The sequence below is a fragment of the Galeopterus variegatus genome, unplaced genomic scaffold (assembly GCF_000696425.1).
Source record: "Galeopterus variegatus unplaced genomic scaffold, G_variegatus-3.0.2 Scaffold3381, whole genome shotgun sequence".
Taxonomy (NCBI): Eukaryota; Metazoa; Chordata; class Mammalia; order Dermoptera; family Cynocephalidae; genus Galeopterus; species Galeopterus variegatus.
The window spans coordinates 47,303-70,669 of record NW_007729492.1 but is presented as its reverse complement, the minus strand read 5'-3'; the positions used below and the strand labels follow the sequence as shown (position 1 = coordinate 70,669).

The 23,367-nt window shown below is 61.1% G+C and overlaps 1 protein-coding gene across 1 annotated transcript in view; it reads right to left on the bottom strand.

Annotated features, from left to right (window-relative positions):
* BRSK2 (BR serine/threonine kinase 2) overlaps window positions 1-23,367 on the bottom strand; it is a 75,333-nt gene that overhangs the window by 21,046 nt on the left and 30,920 nt on the right. The window contains exons 6-13 of the mRNA XM_008584818.1: window positions 9,402-9,881; window positions 9,037-9,110; window positions 5,387-5,509; window positions 4,014-4,099; window positions 1,246-1,386; window positions 781-897; window positions 319-352; window positions 22-133 (exon numbers count right to left, since the gene is read on the bottom strand). Coding sequence (XP_008583040.1) covers window positions 22-133; window positions 319-352; window positions 781-897; window positions 1,246-1,386; window positions 4,014-4,099; window positions 5,387-5,509; window positions 9,037-9,110; window positions 9,402-9,881 — 1,167 coding nt within the window. The remainder of the gene's footprint in view (window positions 1-21; window positions 134-318; window positions 353-780; window positions 898-1,245; window positions 1,387-4,013; window positions 4,100-5,386; window positions 5,510-9,036; window positions 9,111-9,401; window positions 9,882-23,367) is intronic.

The following is a 23,367-nucleotide window of genomic DNA, read 5'->3' as shown; positions in this document are numbered from 1 at the left end:
AGCGCGGTCGGGCGGGCGCACCCCCCGGGCAGCAGGGGCGGGGCCGCGTGCGGGGGGCGCTCACCACCAACAGCGCGAACAGGATCACGCCGCAGCTCCACACGTCCGCCTTGCGCCCGTCGTACTTCTCCCCCTGCGGAAGCGGGGCCGGCGTTGGGGGCGGGCCGGGGCCGGGCGCGATGGGCGGGGCCAGCGCTGGGGGCGGGGCCAGCGTCGGGGCGGGCGGGCGCGGCCGTGCTCAGGCCGCACCCCTTAGACCCGAGGGGGTGGGGCCCTCCTCCCAGGGACCCCGGCGAGGTGGGGGCCCCGGTTACTCACCCGGATCACCTCCGGGCAGGCGTAGTGGGGGGATCTGGAGACAAGAGCAGCAGTCAGGGGACACCCGGCCCGGCCTGGACCCTCCAGGCTCTGCAGCGTCCATCCCACCAGCCCCTGCCCTCAAGACCCGCCCTGGGGGTGCACCATGGGCCCTGCAGGCCAAGGCTCGGGCACCCTGAGACGGCCCAGGAGGCTGTCGTGCTGACCTCCCACAACCTAAGTCCCCCTGCAGACTCTGCTGCACCAAGGGCTGACTGCCATCTGTCCCCACCAGAGGCCAGGTCCCCGGGAGATGGGCCAGGAGGCTTGGAGGGGCCCTGGGGCATCACAGTGGCCCGGCTGGGGGAGAAGGCCCCGACACTCTCCCGCTTCCCCACAGCCGTGGCCACCTGGCTCCTGATGGGCCAGCCCCACCGTGCCAAGGTGTCCCGCAGCCGGTAGCAGCTGGGGCGTGCCACTCACCCACAGCTGGTCTCCAGCAGGCTGTCGCCCACCTGCAGGGATGCCATGCCAAAGTCTGCAACCCGGATGTTGTTCTTCTCGTCCAGCAGAAGGTTTTCCGGCTTCAGATCCCTGTGGCTGGGGAGGAAGTCCCGGAGAGGCTGACTCGGGCCCCTCCACGTCACTCTGCCCCATGCACCAACCCAAGAGCTGCTTCTCTTTCCCAAACCTCCAATCCACACCATGGGGCCAATGGCAGCCCAGCCTAGCAATGTCACAGGCAGCCAGTCAGGCCAGGTCCCCCCGACACCTGCTCTGGGCTGAGGCCCACCTGGGGCCCCCAGACACTTGGATGATGAAACTTGTCATCCCTTGGACACTTGTAAAAGTGAGGGGCCTCACCAGGCCCTTGTGGGGGCACCTGGCAGAAACCTTCGTGATGCCTCCGGAGAGAAGTCAGCAGAGCACAGGGGCCGGGGCACCCACCATATGGAGTGGCTGTGGCAGAAGTCGAGCGCTGAGATGATCTGCCGGAAGAACTTGCGGGCCTCCTTGGGGGTGAGCCTCCCCTTCCTCACTAGGTAGTCGAAGAGCTCCCCGCCCGACACGTGTTCCAGCACCAGGTATCTGCGAGGCGGAGGCGTCAGTGTGTCTGGCCGCAGCTGCCGGCCACCACCCTGCCCCAGTGCCTCCTGCTGCCACCTCCTGGCCCCTGGCCTCTCAGCAGGAGGAGCCCGTGTCCTGGGGTCACTGAGGGTGGACCTCCCAGGCCTTCCTGCAGCCCGGGCAGGGCTCACGGAGCAGGAAGAACATGCTGGATGCTCTGGGCCCTTGGGGAGCCCTGGCGGGCAGGGAGGGCCTCCAAACGGCAGGGCCTGGGCTCCTGCGAAGACAGAGGCGTTTGCAGGAAGCTCTGGGTGGGGTTGGTAGGGGGGCATCTGGAGGGCAGAACTTGACCAGCCTTGGGCTGCCCAGGCCGAGCGGGGAGTGTACCAGTGCCCGGCACCAAGGCCAAATGTCCATCCTGCCTGTGGGCCCCGCACGCGGCTTTGCACGGCCTACGCTGTGCCCAGCTCCCGCTCTGCAGCTCGTGGCCCGTGCGGCCCCGTGCCCCTCGCCCCCTCGCTCATGAGCAGCACCGACTCCAGCAGAGGGCCGCTCAGCTCCGTGTTGAGGGGTCCACGAGCCCCTGGGATGCCATGCACAGGGGGAGGTGTGGGGGCCCTGGGGTGGGGTGGCAGCAATGTCGGGGTCAGGGAGAGGCAAGCGTCTGGGCTTCTGGCTGAGGTGACAGGGTAGCGGGTGGTCCCTCCCCAAGATGGGGGGCACCTCAGTGTCCAAGCTGAGCCGTTCAGACCGGTGGGGCCTGCCATCCCCTTCGTGCCCTCCCCATGCTGGGCTTCCAGCCCCGTGAGGTCTTAGAGGCTCGGTGGAGCTGAGGGGGCCGGTTCTGGGTGAGGGGCACGTAAGGGCGTCTGGAGAGGTCACTGGGACATGCGAACACTCATGTTGGGGACCTCAGGGAGCAGCCAAATGTCTAGCTTGGACGGGAGGGGCCCAGACTGAACGACCTCCTGTTGGAGGCCAGTGGGGGTGGTGGCCCGTGTGGCTCCAGTAATGGGGGTGGGGGCGGAGCAGAGCGTGGAGCAGGAGGGGGCATTGCTGGACAGGGTGGGGGCTGAGGTGGGGCGACCAGCCGTCCCCAGACCTCAGGAATCAAGGGGGCGGTGTGCGGGGCAGGGAGCATGGGGGCGGCTAGGCCAGGGGTGGAAGGGGCCCGTCTGTGGCTGAGGGGAAGCAGGTGGGGGGCACCGAGTGGGACTCCAGGCAGGAGGGACTGGTCCTACGGGGCCGAGGCTCAGCACAGGCCAAGTGGAGCCGTGCTGGACGCTGTCACTGGCCGGGGCAGATGCTGCCTGGAGGCCGCACCTTGAAGTGCAGGCCCACTTGGGCCGTCCTGGGGTTTGGGACTCCCTAGGAGGGCACAGGGCCTGGCCCACTGTCCACCTCCTCCTAGGCTCCTCCCTGTTCCCATCCTGGGGCCTTCACCCCTGCTGTGCCCTGGCTGGTCTCTGTGTTGTGTGGATGGTGGGCAAGGCTGCTCCCAGTCCCCGCCTGCACCCCAAATTCACAGGAGGTCACCAGACACTGGGAGGTGGGCAACAGCTTGCACAGCCCTGTCTCTACCTGCCCCCCAGGCTGATGGAAGTGGGGGAGGGAGGGAGAGGTGCCCTCTTGCCACAGACTTCAACCTCGCCAGGGTCGGGGGCCAGGACCACCACCACCTCTCAGGCACCCCTGCTTACCTCGGGGCTCCCCCTGCCACCCCATCCTCAGCTCTGTGACTGGCCCTTCGTTTTCCTTTCCCCAGTGAGACACTGGAAGTTGGCCATGTGTGCTATGCCGAACCCGTTAGAGAGGAGGAAACTGAGGCCTGGAGAGCCTGAGCAGCTTTCAGGGGCTGGGGGCAGCAGGAGCTGAGTTGGAGCCCAGGCATGTTGGGGCCCCCTCTACAAGGACAGCCCCTGAGACTCGTTTCCCATCCTAGTGTCCACTGCCCATGACAGAGCCTGGTGCCTCTCTGGCGCTCGGTCTAGGAACAAGCCAATGGCCAATGGCCAGGGCAGGCGTCGCAGGGACCACCTGGCCACTTAGTTTGGCCACCGCAGGGCCAGAGGTCTGCCTGCATCAGGGACTCCAGAGTCCCCTTGGGCACTTCCTGACTTGTTCTTCACATCCAAGTGGAAGGTGTGGTTAGACTCTGCACAGGGGATGCCACACAGCAGGGCCACCCATATGCAGTGGCTGCCCTGATCCCCTCCTCCTGGTGGCCTGGTGTGTGACGCTCTGCCCCACTCCCAGGTGAGCTTGCTGAGGCCAGATCTGGGGCCACACGGCAGTGGGGAAGAGCGGGGGTGTCGTAATGAGAGCCCCTGGCTGGCAAGCCTTGAGGCTCAGTGGGGACAGCACAAAGAGGGCCTGTGTGCTCCTGCCCCGGTCCCCAGCCCCCTCCTCCAGGAAGCTGTCCCCTTGGCAGTGCTAAGATGGTGGCTCTGTGCATCCCCAACAGAGCAGGCCACAGGTCCAGTCAGGAAGCAGTGACCACTGTGGCCTGGGCTGAGATCCTCTCCACCTGGCTCACCCTGGTGCCACCAGCAGGGCTGCCTGTCCCCTCCCTGCCTCCCACCTGCCCTGCCCTGCTGCAGGGCCCCCGCCTCTGGCCACCCCAGCTCTCCAGACCCAGCAATACCTACAAATATTTTTTGTTTTCATAAACGTCGTGCAGCTTGAGGACGTGCGGGTGTTCGATGAGCTTCAGGATGGCGATCTCCCGCTCCACCTGCATGCGAGAGAGCAGAGTGGGTCACTCCCCTCGGTCACCCCCTGCATGCACTCACTGGATGTTGTCTGACACCATATCTGGGTGCCAGGTTGTGGGGGCCAGGGGGCTATCCTCAGGAGCCTCTGGCTGGTGTAGACGGTAGAGATGTGGGGGCTGAAGGGGTCCTGTGGGGGTCAGAGGCTGTGGTGGGAGTCCAGGCACCCCCAGGCAGACACTGGACTGTGGGGTTGAGGAAGAGTGGTCCCCGCAGCATGAGAGCCCCTCACTCCACCCCACCCAGGAAGGCAGGTGGCCTGGGCACCCTGGAGCTGCCCACCTCGTTCCGAGCTTCACTTTCAGGAAAGCTGCCTGGACACTTGGAAGAAACGGTCTCTGAAGTTCCCAGCCGGAGAGTTCACGGCCGTCCCAGGCCCGAAATCTGCCAGCCACCCCAGCCACCACAAAGGCCCCACCACATCCAAGCTGCCATCCCCCTAAAGCTGCCCCCACCTCTCCCTGGGCACCTCAGGCTCCCCCAGGTGAGCTCACCCAACTATCCATAAGACGCAGCGGGCTTTACCCATCAGCTTCCCCCTTGCAAATCTCCACGTCTCAGCTGCTGCCACCCGGCCACGCTCCCCGACCCCACGTACCTGCCCCAGCTCCTGCTCGTGGCAGGGCTTAGCCACACCTTGAGGGAACCAAGGAGAGCATCGGGGTCACTCAGTCTCTAGGGCGGGGGCTCAAGGGCCACAGCCATTGTCAATGGCCCCACTTTGCCATCCACTTGTAGAGGCCCCAGTCGACCCGTAGCCAAGTGTGAACGGGAAACTGAGGCTCTGGGAGTGTGGGCCTGTCCTCTACCCAGTCAAGCTTTCCTGGGGAGCCCTGAGGCCTCGGCAGCCGCTCCCCACTGAGACCCCAGGCGTCCTCCACCTGTGCGGGGTCTGCCCCTATTCCAAACAGTGACCAGACCCCACCACCTGAGGCCAGCTGAGGCCAGGTCCCAAGTGGAAGAGGACGGCAGAGTCTCCTCTCAACTCTAATTGGGGAAAGTGAGGCCCACACAGCTAGGCCAGCAGGTCAGCGCAGCACCTGGACTGCCCTGCCGTGGGCCCGTTTCTCAAGGCAGGAGAGAGGTGCGCGGTGCCGCCGCAGGTGGAGGTGGCAACGGCTCCTTCATCCGGCCCTTCCTGGGGGACAGGGCAGCCCGGGGCTGGCCCCTTCTGCTCCAGCAGGAACGTGCAGAGGCCTCGGGAGGTCCAGCCCGTCTGTCCCCCGGCCCCCGGCCCGCCTGCTGCTCACCTTCATCAGCACGGACTCGCTGAGTTTCTCGCGGTTGACAATTTTGATGGCGACTTTCTGACACGTGACACAGTGGATTCCCAGCTTCACGAGGCCTGCAGGAGAGAGCGGGCCACAGCTCAGCTGCACCGGGGGCCACGCGGCAGCGCCTGCCCACCTTGCCCAGCTTTGCTGACGGGGGCACCTCGGCCCCTCCCTCAGGGTCCGGATCCCACCCCTGTCCCTGTCCAGCAAGCCCCAAGCCTGCCAGACCCCCACAGCCGCTGTGTGTCCTGCTCGCTCCTGAGTCGCTGCCCAGAACAGCTCCATGGCTGAGTGGTCCTCTGTGCCCCAAAGCCTCGTTCTTCTGCCACAGAACCTGCTCTTGACCTCCTGGAGCCTCAGGTCTCAGGGAGCCGTCGCTCCCCAGGCCAGGACGCCTTTGGCAGCTGCAGGCCAGGGTGGGCGACAGAGGCATGCGGCGCCCAGTGGCTGGGGAGGCCGCCCTCGGCAGGGTGCTTGCTGAGGCGGGGCTGCCTCTGAGGAGGTCGCTGCTGTGGGGGCCTCTGGCTGGCTGCCTTTGATCCCACACAGGGGCTCCTGATTCCCGCCCGGACAGGAGGGAGCAGCGGAGGGCGGGAGGCAAGTGGTGTCCTGTCGTCCGCAGTTCAGTGCTGGGAGGGGAGGCGCCGCAGCCCTGCAAACGCCACCACCTCGGCAACACGCTGCACCCAAGCCCAGGCTGGCCCTGCCTGCCCAGACACGGGGCCCCACAGCAAGGCCGAAGGGCGGAGAAGCTGGGGCGACACCCTGAAGGGGGACGGGCTCCTAAAAACCCACTGGCACCGAGGGACCAGTTCTGGGGATGTCGTGGCCAGAGACGGAACAGTGAGGGTTTCAACGAAGAGACAAGAGTGACCCAGAAGCAACTGAAGGATGCCCCCCAGGAGTGACTGGGAGACCCAAAGGACCACGAGCTGGCACTGTGCCCCCAGGACGTGTTCATGGCAAGGCCAGGCAGGTGCGACGGGTGCTGTGGGCAAAGGCCCTGGAGGCACCTGGAAGGGCCTGACATGAGTGGGCGTGACCTCTGGCCCGCTCAGCCCGGCTCTTCATTTTACCAAAATGCAGGGAATGACATCAGTGCCCCCAAGCAGGATGTGAGTTAAGTCACGACGGCACAGCACCCAGGGCACCGAGCTGCTGCTGAAACAGCGGCTCCACCTGAACCCACACCACAGAAGATGCACGCCAGCTGGCACCACGGGAGGACGCTGGCTACAGAGCAGCAGGACCCCGTGCAGTGACGTCACATGCACACGGGCACAGTGCACATGTGCACACACACCCAGTGCACACATGCCCGGTGCACGCACACACACCCAATGCAGACAGGCACCCAGTGCACGCAGACACACACACGGTGCACACACACGCAGTGCATGCATGCACACCCATCCCCCACACGCACGCCCTCAGATGACATGAGCCAAAAGATGCATGTGGGAAAAGGTGGGAAGGAAAGGAAAGGGCATCAAAACTAGAGAGGCCTCACGGTGGCCCTGGGCCAACCTTCCAGGAGCCGAACATTCAGAGCCCACTGACTGCAATAGCCAAACCTGCTGAGCGCTGACCGTGTGCCAAGCACTGTTGAGGGCATTTTCACCCCATCTTACAGATGAGGAAGGTCAGTGCTACGTCACTAGCTGGTATGCAGCTTCTCAGAAAGGCTGAGGACAAAGGGTCATGTGGAAGCCCAACACCTGCCCCGGGGCTGGAGCCACCGCCATGGGGGAGGTCTGATGCACCCCACAGCCAGCTCCCATCCTGTGGGCCAGGGCCTGGGGGCTGCAGGGTGCACTTAGCCTCTTGAACGGTGACCGATGCACAGAGGGCAGTGATCCCCTGCCCGTGCTCAGGTGATCGAGTCTCACAGTGGCTTAGGTGAGGGGGGCCAGGACACGGCACAACTGGGTGCAGGGCAGCTGTCCTGAAGCTCTGCCCAACCCTCTCTGCCTCCATCTTCTTTCCCTGCTGCCCCTCTGCCCAGAAAGCCCTTTCCCCAGTACTGTGCCCTGAAGACTCCTACACACCCCTCCCAGCCCAGGGTGGAGACGCCCCCGCACAGCCTCCTTGGCTCAGCCCTGTGTCCTGGCCTCCCACAGCTGGGTCCTCTGGGGCTGGATGCTGGGTTCTGAGCAGTTCCTCCTCACTTTCCTGGTGGCAGGCAGTGCGGAGCGTGCTCAGGAGCCTCCTAACTGGGCTGCCGCCTCGAGGATGCAGGCGGGAAGCGGGCGGGCAGCTTCTGGCAGAGAAGCCCTTAATTACCCAGCCCTCCAAGTCGCCGAGCCTTATTTTCCAATTGTGATTTTATCTCTAATTACTGTCTTTACACAAACACAGGCTCACATCTACAGAGGGGAAGTACCTCGTGTCACAGATGATTGCCTGGGGCCTTGCCAGGGCGGGGTCTGAGCTGACTGGGTGCCACGTCTGTGGCAGGGAGTAGAGGTGGGCCCTGCCAGGTCCCCATGGAGGGTGCCTGAGGATGCTGGGGCCACCTGTGCCACATGGCAGGAGTCTTAGAGCCCAGAGCATCCCAGAGGAGGCCCACACACCCCAGGCTCTGGAGCCCAGCAGCACCTGGTTCCTGCGAGCAGACCCTGTCCTGGGCCCCAGGCTGCCCAAGGAGTGTGGGGCCTCCCCCTGCCTGGGCTGAGGGCTGGGCGCTGGGGACTGGGGCAGCGTGATGGCTCCTCCACTCAGCTTCCAATGAGGTCTGGCGGGCAGGACACTGCCGGGTGTGTTGGGCGCTCTCCAGAGGGGGTGAGGTCCCAGTTCAGCAGCTCTGCAGGCAGCGCCAGCCCTCCTGACCCCACCTGGCCCGCAGCTGCCCCCAAAGGGCCAGTGCATCAGTCTGGGAGAGGAAGGGCCCATGTGTGCTGGGCCCAGGTGGGCAGCCCAAGGGCAGGGGGGGGGGGGGTCTTGGGTTCAGGTGGCAGATCCTGGTGTCCTCAGACCAGCAGGGGGTCCCAAGCAGATGACCAGGGCAGCCAGGCCACCAGGGCTGTGCCCCTCTCCTCAGGCTCCCCAGCCATTGTGGGCCTGTTTTCCTGTAGGTCACGGTCCTTCCAAAAAGGCCCTGGTGGAGGCTCTGAGGCAGGAGCGGTGGGGTGTGAGCTGATGGACGGGGCAGCAGAGCATGTGACAGCTCTGCAGGTCCCCTGGGGCGGCCACTGCTCCCAAAGTGAGACCCCTCCACTGCCCAGAGACACCATGAGCTGGACCCGCTGCTCTTTTCCAGGCAGCCCGGTTGGCCCTGTGCAAGGTGTCCTGTGGACCTCCAGTGAATGTCCAGGTTGTCCTGGGCCCTCCCTACTCTGTCCTTGGCTGAGGGGTCATGAGTCCCTCCCCGGCTGGCCCACCACGTGGCTGCTGCAGATATGGGGGGGCAGGTGGGGGCCACGCCCCTCTAGTGACATCCCTGCTCGTTCACCCCTTTGGTCCCCCCACACCTGGTCCAGGTGCTGCCTGCCTGGCCTAGCACCTGAGAGATGCTTGCTTGGACAGATGGGAGGGCACTGTGACCGTAGCCCATCCTGCCTGTGCCCCGTCCTTGAAGGACTGTCTTGCAGGTGGGAGCCCCCCCAGAGAAGCCGCAGGTCCTTCACCTGTCCCCACAGCGCCTGCACCACAGGGCCCGCCCGGCCGTCCCTCACGTGGCTGACACTGTCCACTGCGGGGTCTGACAGGGATGAAGTGGAAATGCACTGTAGCGGCCCCCACCTGCCCTGAGAGTCATCCTGGGTCTTCACCCCACAAGGACCTAGTCCCCACCATCAACACACATGCAGTGCACACGCTCGGATCATCCACTGCATGCCAGGCACAGTCCCGGCCCCGAAAGTCCAGGTGGCCCTGTCTGTCCTGTGCAGACGGGAGGCCCCAGGCCCTGCGCTCACTCGTGTCTGCCTTCCCTGGGCAGGAGCACTTGGTTTAGGGACACTGGCTGGACAGGCAGGCTGGGTCTCCTCACGGCACTGCAGCTGTCCATGGAACCTCGAGACACAGTGCTGCAGCCTCTGCACCGCCATGGCCCCAACGTGGAGTCCGCTGATGTGATGCTGTGGTGTGCTGAGCACCGTGTGGTAACTGTCACCATGCGCTCCCATCCCAGGGAACCAGGAGCCCCAGAGCACGCCCTCCCCGTGCACCAGGCCGTGTGCTGCCTTTGCGATGGCGTCCTCCCCCCGCTCGCCGGCCTGCCTCGGCCCCTGCCCAGTTGCTGCTGCCCCCATCGATGCAGTCCGCTCACAGAGGCTGCGGCAGCGGCCACCCTCCCACACTGACTTTTCATTCCCTGCAGACCCTGCGAAGACTCGCGCCTGCAGGACGAGATGTGAGCTGCGTCTCCTCACCTGTGCCTCCTCCCCCTCGTCCCCGGGGCTCCCCGCGGCAGGTTCTCTGATCCAGCACTTCCTCCTGGCTCTGCCCTGGGCAGCCTGCCTGGCCCCTCCTGCCCACAGGGACGTCACATCCCTGAGTTCAGAGGGGACATGGAGGAGAGGACCAGGACCACCACAGAGTCTAGCAGGACAGCCAGGTGGCACAGGCAGAGGGCTGGCCACTGTTCTTGGTGCTGAATGTAGCCAGGGTCTGGGCTCCCAGCCTCAGCAGGAAGGAAAGGACCTGGGGCGGGGGCAGGGCACACGGGGCCTGGCTGCCGAGTTGGCTGGTCCTTGATACAGGCGACTGGACGGGGACCGGCAGCAGTGTCCTCCCCTGCAGTCTCCAGGAAGCAAGACGCATCACAGGGCAGGATGTGCCACCGCACCCAGCCCTGATGCAGCTGACAAGACCCCGCCCCATCTCTTCTGCTGAGCCAGGGCAGAGGGGCAGGGCCTCGCTTGCCCCACCCTAGGCGGGCTTCTGGGGGAGACCTGCATCCAGCCACAGCGCTGCCTGGAGCACTCTGAGGGGTCCCTGTCCCTGGCACAGACAATCCTTCCCCCATCACTGACTGCTTCACCTCTGGGACCAAGCAGACCATATCCAGAGACGGGGCCCTCCGTGGCCCAGCACCCAGGGCTACGTCAGCCACAGCTGATGGTGACCCGTTTTCAAGTGCAGCAGGCACTCGTCTCTGGGGACAGATGGAGCAGCCCCTCCTGCGTGGCTGTCTGTGGAGGAGGGTGGGGAGGCGGTGCCACACCGGCTCTTTGGAAAAGTGGGTCAGCAACACAGAGGCCGCTGCCCACGTGGGCATGGGAGTGCCTTGGGGGTGGGCCCCCACCCCAGCGGGGGGAAATGTCCTGATGAGAGCAGGTGCAGGCCCCGGATCCGCGCCCAGAGCCCGCAGGCCTGTGCCCTTCAGCACTGTCGTTGAGAGCTTCCCTGGGCTCTGTCCTGAGGGCTGGCGCAGGCTGCGGCTTCACAGGTGGTCTCGGGCAGTCCTGGACACTGCACAGGCCCTGCCATGTTACGAGGTGACACCCTGTGGAGGCACCCCCCTTGTGGCACGGCAGGTACAGAGGAGAGTCAAGACCCGCCGGGGAGGGGAAGATGGTTCACTGCGCACAGGGACCCCAACAGGGGTGGGTGTAGGTGCAGCCAGGCACGGCTTCTCCAGGACGGCCCCATCACTACGTCCAGTGGCTGCTGCAGCAGGAATCCTGGGTGACGCCTCTGCTCTACGCCCCTCCCCATAGCCTGGTTGGGAGGTTTGTGGCCCCCTGGCCCAGCCGGCCCATGTGCTCCGGGTGGCTGCACCAAGGCATCTGGCCCGACTTGGGTCCCCACCTTGCGGGTGGGCTGGGGTTCAGGGACTGTGGGCATGCAGTTGGCGTGAGCTCCCACCGCAGCCCAAGCTGGGCTGCCATCCTCTCCTCTCGGGGCACCAGGGATGAGCGCGGGGCTGGTGGGTTTGGTTGCTGGTTCAAGGGGCACCCAGGCCCAGCGGGCCCCCTTCAGAGACAGACTGGTTCAGAGCCCGTGTCCCCTCCCCAGCCGGCCGAGTCTGGCTGACGTGTGGACATGGAGGTGCAGGCTCCCCGTTGAGCCCCCTCATGCCTGCAGCTCCTGGCAACGCCCCCACCCCACACGCAGCACGCTGCCCACCTGCACCGGGCGGAGCACGCCTCCCCAGTGACACTGATTGAACCCCGAGATGGTTCACATGTGCCACCACCGTGCTCCCCCCAATCATGGGGGGCCACCACTCCTTCTGCAGACAGAACCCAGGGGACCTGCTAGAGGATGGAGGCCCCCCGCCTGAGGAGGGAAGCAGGCATCGTCCCTCAAGCAACCCCAGCAGTTCTGGCACCCAAGTCCCTTGCAAGGCAGACCAGCCATCTCTGCAGCCCAGTGATGGACAAGGGCGGGCTGGGGCCATCCCCTCCCAGGTGCCCCACCGCCTCAGGGATCTCCTATCAGCCTCTCCTGAAGTGGTACTGGCACCCAAGTCCCTTGCAAGGCAGACCAGCCATCTCTGCAGCCCAGTGATGGACAAGGGTGGGCTGGGGCCATCCCCTCCCAGGTGCCCCACCGCCTCAGGGATCTCCTATCAGCCTCTCCTGAAGTGGTAAAAATTAAGTGAGAACCAGGCTCTTAACGCTGGCTCCCTCCGCCTTGGAGGGATGGCCAGGGATTGTGCCAGGAAGAGGCCCAGCCTGGGGCTCGCAGGCAGGCAGCCAAGCGAGGACCCCTCTCTCCACTCTGCCCAAAGGCAGTCTGCAGGGGCTCGGAGCTGTTTCAGGCCCAGAGGCCCCCTGCAATCTGAAGACAGTCACCCGTGTGACTCCTAAAAGCCCCCTTTCTGTTCTGCACCCAGTTGAAAGACGCTGACAGGAACCACCAGTACAGCCCAAGGTTAAGATCCACTTGCTGGCACCCAGGCAGGGGGCTGAGGGAGGGGCCCTCCCCGGGATACAGACGCTCCCTTGCCAAGATGCTCAGACCAGGCAAAGCTGAGAAGCAGAGACACGGGGTGACCAGGCCTCCACACCCAGGGACGGCCCCAGGCCCCTACCCTGCACAGCCAGCCAAGTCTCTGAACAGACCTCAGAGTGGAGTGGTGCCTTTGGCTGGGAGGAGGACGGGTCCCAAGAGGACTTCTCTGGCCCAGGTGCTGGAAGAGGCCAGGGCTGGGTGGAGTTCTGGCTTGGGGGGGGGGCAGGGACGGATACATGTTGGGGGATGGGGGAGTTGTCCAGGCATGGCATGGCTGCCAGGGCCCTGCCAGCAAGACAGACCAAGGTTTCCGCAGGTTCCCAGCAGGCTGACCCTCCTGTTTGCCTCCTCTCAATCCCACCCTCTGGGTTAAAAAAAGAAGGAGGCATGGCATGATGAAGAAATCCTGAAACATTCCAGAAGGCTCTGGAAGAAGGAAGGCAGAGGGGCAGGGGCTGGGTCTGCCTGTCAACCCTGGGGAGGCTGCAGCTGTCCCTCAGGGGGGCTGCAAACACAGCGGGAGCATTTATGGAGGGTGTCAACCTGGGGAACGGTCTGGGTTGGCAACGCCAAGACAGGAGACAGCCAGGGAAACACGCTACTGCAGCAGAGGCCAGGGGGCTGTCCTGGAGCAAACGCCTGCCCCATGCCCTGTTCTGCAGCACGCATGCACACGCGCGCACGCACGCACGCACGCACGCACACACACACGTACGCACGCACACGCGCATACGCATGCACACACACGCACACGTGCACACACGCACGCACACACGCACGCACGCACACTCACACACGCACGCACGCATGCACGCACACACATACACACGCACACACACGCACACACACACACACACACACGCACACACACACGCATGCATGCACGCACGCACACACATACACACGCAAACACACGCACATGCACACACACACGCGCGAGTTGTCCAGGCATGGCATGGCTGCCAGGGCCCTGCCAGCAAGACAGACCAAGGTTTCCGCAGGTTCCCAGCAGGCTGACCCTCCTGTTTGCCTCCTCTCAATCCCACCCTCTGGGTTAAAAAAAGAAGGAGGCATGGCATGATGAAGAAATCCTGAAACATTCCAGAAGGCTCTGGAAGAAGGAAGGCAGAGGGGCAGGGGCTGGGTCTGCCTGTCAACCCTGGGGAGGCTGCAGCTGTCCCTCAGGGGGGCTGCAAACACAGCGGGAGCATTTATGGAGGGTGTCAACCTGGGGAACGGTCTGGGTTGGCAACGCCAAGACAGGAGACAGCCAGGGAAACACGCTACTGCAGCAGAGGCCAGGGGGCTGTCCTGGAGCAAACGCCTGCCCCATGCCCTGTTCTGCAGCACGCATGCACACGCACGCACGCACGCACGCACACACACGTACGCACGCACACGCGCATACGCATGCACACACACGCACACGTGCACACACGCACGCACGCACACTCACACACGCACGCACGCACACACATACACACGCAAACACACGCACATGCACACACACACACACGCACACACGCACGCACACACGCACACACACACGCACACGCACGCACACACGCATGCACACACGCACACACACACGCACGCACACGCACACGCACGCACACGTACGCACATGGCTCCCGAGCAGAAGTCCCACCCCACAGACACCCAGGCAAGACATCATCCCTACTTATCCATCACAGAAGAACCACAGCATCCACCCAGGTGAACCGACAGCCAGGTGACCAGGTGTGGGAGGAGGTGCCCCAGACGGAAGAGGGGTCCAAGCAAGAGAAGCAGCGGAGCCAGCCCTCGGGAAACAGACGCCTCCACAGTTCTCTGACCCTTCATGGCATCGATTTACTAGGATTTAGTAAGTTTTTTTACATCTGTAAAACGAGAAATCTACAAAAAGGATGGGAAAACAAGAAAATGCTCTAAGACATTAGAAATAACAATAACTGCTGGCATTAGAAACTGCTGAAATAACTAAAAAAAAAAGAAAATGCCTAGTGAGGAAGAGCAAGAAAGAAAAGATGGAACAGTGAGAGGCCACCAACCCTGAAAGCCCAATATCTGATTAATGGGAGGAGCTGGCCGTGGACAGGGGACAGGAAACACTACCCAAGAAATAGTCACACCCCAGAGTGGACGGACACGTCAGGAGCAAAGGTCGTGAGTGCCTGGCCCCGGGCGTGCGAGCTCCCGAGAGTCTGCTCCATGAATTCTCTCACTCAGTGTTCACTGAGCTTCTATTAGTGACGGGAATTCAAAACACACCAGAAATATTGGTTACAGCAGAGTGTTATAACACCAAGGTCGAGGATTCAGAGCCCTGAACCAGCCAGCTGCCAAAAACAGAAAAACAAAACACAACAGAATAAAGAAGAAAACTACACCTGGGGGCTCAGACCCTCAAGACACTCGACCAGAGGTGAACAGAGACTTGCCAAAGGGGCCGCCAGTCCTGACCCAGCTAGTGTTCTGTTTAGGTCACGCTGACCAGCCCATCCGACATGCCCGATGGAGGGAAGGGCAGTCCTTTTGGGGCAACCCTACCCATTCCAGCCTGAACTGCTCTTCTAAGTAAATAATGTCTGCATAAAATAAAAAATTATGATGTGCACAAAGAAGTGGGGAAATGTGACCTACTCTCAAGAGAAAAAACAGCCAACAGAAGCAGGCCACAACTGACCCAAATATTGGAATTTTCAGAAATGGACTGTAACATAAAAAAATAAGTACATATTATTAATCAGAAGAAAAGATGGACAAAAGGAATTCATTGCATGGGCTAAAATACTACAGTAAGGGTCAGAGGAAGCTGCTCAGCCTGAAGGGAAGTGACCCCACATGGTGGCTGGATCCACGGGCAGGCATGAAGGCACCTGAGCAAATCTGAAAATCTCTTCTTGAATAATCATTTCTTTAAAGGACCAATCCTGCAAATACAGCAACAAAGCATCATCAGACACATAACTGCAGACATAACGCCCTCATGGCCTGCAGCCTGCAGGGTGGAGGGGTGCTGGTGGAATGAGACACTCCCTGCATCTAACTTAGCTAGCACTGTAGTCCACAACTGCAAGTCCTCAGCCTTCATGGTCTTGGGACTCATTTACACTCTTAACAATTACCAAAGGGCTTTTATTTATGTGGTTATATCTGCCAATATTTATTGTATTAGAAATTAAAACAAATTTTACAAATATTTATGGATTCATTAAAAAACTAAACCCATTATGCATACATTAATTATCCGTAAACATAACACATTTTATTTTGAAAAATAACCATATATTTCCAAAACAAATAAGAATTACTGAGAATGGCACTGCTTTACATTGTTGAAAATCTCATTAATATCTGCCTTGAAAGAAGACATAACATGAGCCTCTAGAAAACTCCACTGTGTTGAGGCAAATCATACTCTATAATATCATAAAAACAGTTTGGCTTCATGGACCTCAGTAAGGCTCAGGGGGCCCAAGGGGTCAGTGGTTTAAGACTTTGAGAATCACTGCTCTAGAGTAATAACTAAAGGAATAATGAAACAGGTGTAGCTTAATGCAGAGGACGGGAAGTGGAATTACTAAAAAATACATGGTTGATGCAAAAGACAACAGGAAAGGAGGAACAAACACACAGAGAACAGATGGGACAAATGGAAAACAAACAGAACGCTGGCAGACTTGAGCCAAACACGCGCGATTACATTAAGTGTAAACGGCCTAAAGACTCCAACTAAAGAACAGTTTGACTAGGGGAAGGGGAATCCCAGACCCAAGTGTATGATATTTATAAGAAACATACTTTGTGTCCGGTCAGAAGTGAACATATGAAAAGACAGATCAGGCCAGTGCCAAGCTGCTGGGAGTGGATGAGGTCACCCAGAGTGACTGCTGACTGAGAAGGGGGCCCCTGCTGCTCCCGCGCTCAGAGGCTGTGAGATGGGGAGGATGTGGCAGAGTGGCCTGGGAGGAGCAGACGGTGGGGGAGAGAGGAAGCCGGTGAGTGTGCTGCTCCACAAGCCGAGTAAGAGTGGAAAGCAACACTGCATCAAATGCTGTTGCCGGGGCAGGACTGAGAGTGGTCCTGACTTGGCACCATAGGGGTCATGTCAGTAAGGCAGAGGGGTTGGAGAGAAAGGGAGATGTTGGTTCAATGAGCATAACACTTCTGGGGAGCTCTGATGTAAAAAAGGGTGGGGAAAGGCAGATGTTTCCAATGGGCATCTTACTTCTCATCAGCACTGGAAGCTGGGAGCTAATAGAGCAAAGCCTGCCAGTGCCAGGCCCTGTGAAGGGAGTGTGAGCACAGAGTGAGGGTCCCTTCAGACACTCAGACTTGGAATTGTGCAGTCTTGTGCAACTTTTCCTAGGAAGTCACCTGACACAATGAGGAGGCAGACCAGAAGGAAGCAGAGGGTCACATCCTGGGGGGCAGCAGAGACAGGTCCTGGGAGAACCCCTCTCCCCCTGCAGGAGGCCTTTTAGGGAACTGCAGCAGTTTGGAGCAGGGGACAGAGGACTCCAGGAGGGAGCTGCCATGAAAAAAGGGGACTTGATAGAATGTATGACATACGTGAATTTAAAAAAAGTCAAGGTTATAATAGATAGGTAATCAGTGCAACGAAAAAAGAGGGGCAACTTGAAACTCCAGGAAAATCAAAGGGTTCTCAAGAACATCATGGTGATGCAAATAAATGTGTCACAAATGTAAGCAACTCATGGGATGTCAGAAAAGAGAAGACCCAACAGACCTGCAACCTCTTGATGCCCCTGATTCCATAAAAACCAGGTCTCAGAGCAGAGCCCCCGGGTACATGGGCACAGCTTCCTTGAGTGGGTCACATGACAAAAAAGGTAATTGTGGCACACACCTAACCCAGCACTGACCGACATTCCCATGCTGACAACTGTGGAAACCCTCTTTATGATTTTTCACTTTAGAGAGTCAACCGCCAGGCAAACCCCAGAAGACATGGTGTGGCTGAAGGACAGAAATGCTAACCTTTAAAACAGTAAAGGCGGAAGTCACTGTTAGAAAGATGGGGGAGAAAAAGGGAGGTGGGAATGGCACTGCGCTCACCTTGCAGAGAAGAGACACGAGACCGGGGGGATGGGTGAGCCCAGTTGTCATGACTCGCAGCAGGTCCACCAGCTATCGCCTGAGGAGACCAACCCAGACACCAGGGGTGTGCCCACCATCACAAGCATTTGAACCAGAAATGGCTCAAAGAGGCGGCCTCTGGTGGCATTGGGCTGGACGGACATGGTGCTTCCACCCTGCATCTTTACCCAGGCCGCTCAGAGCATGGTCTGCAGACCAGGACAGGCCCACGACAGGTTGTGTAGCAGAAAACATTCAGACACTCACAATTCAGCTGAGGAGTCATGTCTGATGAGCCCAGTGAAGTACTTGGGCGTGTATTGTAAAAGGCTTTGGGTTTTTTCCCCCACTTCATTTTATTGTGTTCATTTTTGCCGTATTTTACTAAAGTACTGGATTGGGAATTTTACAAAACCTCGTCCTTCAGCACGGAGGCTGAGCAGCATCGTCCCATGCCAGCAGTGACTTGCTACCACAGGCATGCGACCTGCTGAAACAGACAGAACCCAGCACCAGAGGGGCCACAGTGCTGGACAGACCACCAGCAGCCCCTCAGGCCTGCTCCCGCCTCCCCACGGGCCGCTGGCCTGGGACTCCGTGGCACACCTGCCACACACCAGGTACAGCCCTTCTGCTCTCCCCTCTCCCTGCTGAACGGGGTGGTCCCAGGCCCACGGCGCTCTGCCCTGCCCGCCCTGCCATCAGGAGGGTCCCTGTGTGCCAGAAGTAGCCTGGGGTTGCCACAGGAGCCAATAATGAACTTTGTTCCTTTGCCTGGTTCTAGGTCCCACCTAGCAATGGACTTCACGACTCGTCACTTCCCCATATCTGTAAAAACTAAGACACGGAACAGAACTACCGAGAGCACTGGCCTGTGCATGGCTGGGTGCTCCGGGACCTCCCACAACTGCCCTCCCAGGGGACAGTGGCCAAGGGGAACTGTTGGTCACCGGGGAGCCCAGAGCGCCCTCTTCCCCTGGCCCGCCTGCGGGCACCGCACAGATAACTGGCCCGACCCCTGAATCACGCCCCTTTCCTCCCGGCCCAGGGACTCCACGAAGGAAGGAGCGAGAATCTGAACAAGCCTGGCACGCGACGGGCGGGGCTCCTGCCCTATCTGCGGAGACTTTAAAAATAAAAATAAAACCAATTAAAGTGTTGCCTACTGGAAGAGTCTGGCAGCTCCTCCCAGAGTTAGGCACAGGATGACCATTCCTAGGCATGTGCTCGCAGGGCTGGAGGCAGGGGCCTGAGCGGACACTCGCCTGCCAGTGTTCGCTGCAGCACTGGTCACAGCAGCCAGGGTGCAGACACCCCAGTGTCCATCGATGGACAAACGGACAAGCGGAACGTGGTCCAGCCACACAAGGGAATAGTGTTCATAAAAAAGGAGAAAATGTTGACACACGCTACAATGTGGGTGAACCTTGAGGACACTATGCTGAGTGACAGCAGCCAGTCACAAAAGGCCAAGTTCTGTGTGATTCCAGTCATGGGAAATATCCAGAATAGGTCAATCCATAGGAATAGAAGACAGATTCGTGGCTTCCACGGGCGGGGAGGGAGCTGAGTCAGGATGACAGCTAACGGGGACAGGGTTCCCTTCGGGTGATGAACACGTTTTGGAACTAGACACAGGTCGTGGTGGCCAGCACCGCCCGTACTAAGTGCCCCCGAATTGTGCGCTCAGATGGTTAACGCTAGGCTATGCGAACTCCATCTCAACTTCTACTAAAAAGAAAAAACCCAGTCTGCTTCTGTCACCAACAATCCTAAAGGCTGTCCGTGACAAAGTGAGTGCTCTTCTCTAGAGCGTGGCCCTCGCCAGCCTGAGCGCTCGGCGACGGCTGCTGACGGTGGCTTCCGTCCTCTCTGTGGCAGCTGCATGGCAGCACGCTCTCAGCTACGTGTCCTCTAACCAACACCGCCTCCCACACAGATGCTCATTCCTAGAATCCCGTGATTCAAACTCTTCCTTACAGAGAAAGTTCCCGGTGCCCTGGCGTCATTTGCGGCGGGACAGTGCCCTTGGCCTGCGCTGTCGTGGGTGCCCCAAGCAGCAGCTGCACTGTCCAGACAGAAGCCGTGCTCTGGCCACCCCCATGCTGCCCTTCTGCCTGAGCTCTGGGAGCTTCTATGTATTTGCTTTTAAAATTTAAAACATGGAAACAATGTGAGCTCCTGGGTGTATTTTTGGTAAGCGCAAATCTTAGTTCATGCATGCAGTATTTTAGTACCTTTAAGTTTAAATACTTAAAAAAAATTAATAAACAATTGTTTTAAAACTAAAGAACAGATCAAGAAAACACAGTTATCACATAATTATGACCAAATTTTCTGTATGAAGGAGTGGTGTTCAGAAACGGTACGCTCTGGGTGTCCAGCATTCGAAGCAGGCACCCAGTTCTAAGGAGGGGGGCCCTTCTCCACGGGGCCCAGCAGAGGTGGTGCTGGCTGGCTGCATGCCCACTGCAGCTGTCCTTGGTAGTCCCAGTCCCCTGCCTGCAGCCTGGGGACCTTCCTAGGAGGTCCTAGCCCCTTAACCATGGATGGCCCCCACAGATGGCAGGAAGGGCTGGTGCAGTAAGGGGATGCGGCAGGTCCTGCAGACCCTGGCACTCAGTTCAGGGCCCCCTCTGACGAGGATTGTGTGGGGTCAGGAGACAGCAGATGGTGGGCAGGACAGGAAGCCCAGGTGCACAGTCTCCAGACACCCATGCCCGCTTTCTCCCTGGCTTGGGGAGGTTTTGCTAGAGCCAGGTGCCAGGACCCAGGTGTGTGATTGTGGGGCAAAGGTCAGCAGTGCTGGGGAACAACTTCAAGGGGAGGGGGTGCCAGCTCGCTGGGAGGAAGATAGCCATACAGTCCCTTGTGTCTTGCACGTGTGGTCACACTGGGGTCCCCCATACACATGCCCACATACCCTGCAAAGCCCCGCCCCAGCCTGGCTGCCTCCACTGCCGGCACTCAGGGGCCTGGCCCTGGCTCCTGCCTTCTGGGAACAGTTTTCTCAAATAGGAAACATTCTAATTAAATCCACCTATAAAATGGGAGCATTTACCAAACCAGCCATGAAATTCACTTGCTCTCCAGCACTGGGCCGAGGTGGCCGCCCCTTTGTTTTCTCAAATAGGAAACATTCTAATTAAATCCACCTATAAAATGGGAGCATTTACCAAACCAACCATGAAATTCACTTGCTCTCCAGCACTGGGCCGAGGTGGCCGCCCCTTTGCCTCTAACTACCTTCTCCAAGTGGGTGAGCTGGAGCTGCAGCCCCAGATGTTTTGATGGGGCCGAGGAGGTCCCTGGGGTCCCCTTTCTGCACCGTCCCCAGGCCTGCAGGGAGGGGCACACCCCATCCCCCTTCATCCGGGATGGGGGCTGCAGTGAAGCCTGGGAGGCCAGGCCCCAAGAGCCCCGCACCCAAAGCCCAGGACCCCAGCCTTGAGAGCGAGCGGAGACCAACACAGTGCCCACCAAGGAGTGTGGGGCTGGGGGAAGGGGGCTGCCACGAGCCACGTTTCCACGCTCACCCACCACAGTCAGGAGCCAGGAGGGCCCAAGCCCCGCCCCACCTGCCAGCCTGGAGATGGCCTCTGTGGCTTCCCTGTCCCTCCCTGGTGCTGGGAAGGCTGTGCTTATCCGCGTCTGCTCAGGCGGCTTCCTGCGAACGTCAGACAGAGGGCCGGGGCAACGTGGGGTCTTAGCCGCCCGAGGGCAGCTGCAGGGTACAGGAAGCGAGGGTCCCGGGCCGGGCCCAGCACACGCTCCCAGCTCTCTGCCACCCTCCCACCCGCTCCCGTTACTGCTGGGCAGGGGCGAGGGACAGGGTCTCGTGTCCAGCCCGCCTGCCACAGAAACATCCCCATACTTCTTTCCATGGGGCCAGGGCACAGCTCGGGGGCAGGCCCTGTTCCCCGCAGAGACATTCCTGCTGGGGCCACACTGGCTGGACGGGGCCAGAACGGGTCTGAGGCCTCCTGCTGCTCTGGCCCTGCGGAGGCCCCTGATGGATGCAGGGATGCCAGGGTGGGGGAGCTCCTGTCTCGGGCACCCACCCCTGGGCCTGCAGCAGTTAGGGAGGGGTGTGTGGGGAGGGGCCAGGTGGAGGGGCTGCCAGGTGGGCTTGTCTGCAGCCTCTGTCCTGCCTGGGGTTGGCTATCCGAGGAGGCCCACCCCACACCCGACCCCACAGCCACTGTCCCCATCCAAGGAAAGGTCTCCCACAGACAGTCTCTGCTGGAACACCCCCAACCAGAGACGCCCTACCCTGTGCCCAAGTTTTTGACGGTGCCACCAGACCCCACACACCAAGGAGCCCAGACCTCCATCACCCCATTAGAATTTTCCCCTGCTGCAGCAGGCTGGGGCAGCGCTGGGGGCTGGGGGCTGCACTCCTGTGGGGAGGGGAGTGGAAGGCCCCGATGCTGGGCCAGGCCGGGAGCCTGCCCTGGGCACTGTGGCCGTGGCCTGTGGCCAGCAGCCTCCTTGCCCCCAGCAGGTGGGCCTGGGCCCAAGGACTTGGCACAGGTGGCCACACTCCCACGGTGAGAACTGCGCAGCTGGCCCTCCTGGGTGGGGCCCCACCTGGCACTGGTGGAAGTTCGCACAGCTGCCTGGGCTCCCTGCAGGGCCACATCCCTCCCACACACGTGTGGACTCACACGGGTATAACCAGGCAGCGAGTGTCGAGTGTGCCCGCTGGCTGAGCCTGCAGGGTGGGGCTGGTACTCAGGCTTGGCCTTGAGGAGGGGGAGGTGGCCTGGGAGCATGAGCAGCCGAGCCCTCTGCAGAGCCCGGCCCCGCCCCTGTCCGCCTGCTGGTCAGGCCTGGGCTCTCTGGCAGGGGGAAGGGTAGGGGAGACAGGAGGGGCCCCAGGGCTGGCCAGGACATGCCCTGCAGATGGGCATCCCTCAGCCCAAGGGTGGGTGGCCCCGTGGCCAGTGGTCACATGGGGTGAGGCTGGTGCCTTCTCCCCTCCTCCAGGGCTGGGTGGTGGGGTGGAGCTGTGCCCACGGCCCAGGCTGGGGAGCTGTCCGGGTTGGAGGCACTGGCCCAGGAACGAGGCTGGGAGCCCCAGAGTAAGGAATCTCAGATGCACCTCCAAAGCCCACACTCCCATCCTGTGATGGTCACCTCTGCGAGGGGAGCCCACCCAGCCTGAGGTAAGCAAGCAACCCCCAAGTCCCCAAAGGATCCCCAGCTCGTTTCCAGACCCCGAGAGCCTCCCACCAAGCCCTCCCCCTCTTTCCTGCCAAACCTCCATCTGTTGCCATGGTGATGGGAGCAGAAAAGGCAGGCAGCATCCTGCGGCTCTCCCAGCCCCTCCCTTCCCGCCCCCTTCAGCTGGTCCCTGAGCTCAGAGCCCCCCCCCCAGCAGCTGGCCCTGGCTTCTTAGACCCACCACCACCTGCCTTCTGCACAAAAGGCCAGTGGAAGCCTCTCCCCTGACTCCAGCCCCCCAAGTCCCCTCCTCGGCTCCGTAGCCATGGAGGCCTGGCTGGTTCCTGACCTACCTCCGGTTGTGTCCCCACTACAAGGGGCCCGGCCTGCTGCCGGCCCAACTGGAAGGAGCTGCCTGGAGGACCAGCCACCCCACGGGCCCCACCCCAAGGGAGAGGGTCGGCAGTCACTGGGGTCTTGGGAGACTGCACATAGCGCTTCCACACTCACCCCCCAAATGAGCTCCAGGGGGGCGAGGAACCCAGGAGAACAAAAGCAAGCCTCATGCGCTGCAGCGGGGTCCTCGAGGAGCGTGAGGGTAGCAGTCCCCAGTGGTGGCAGCGCCAACAAGGCACACACCAGCCGATGAGCTCCAGGGGGGCGAGGAACCCAGGAGAACAAAAGCAAGCCTCATGCGCTGCAGCGGGCTCCCCGAGGAGCGTGAGGGTAGCAGTCCCCAGTGGTGGCAGCGCCAACAAGGCACACACCAGCCGCCGATTCCGCGG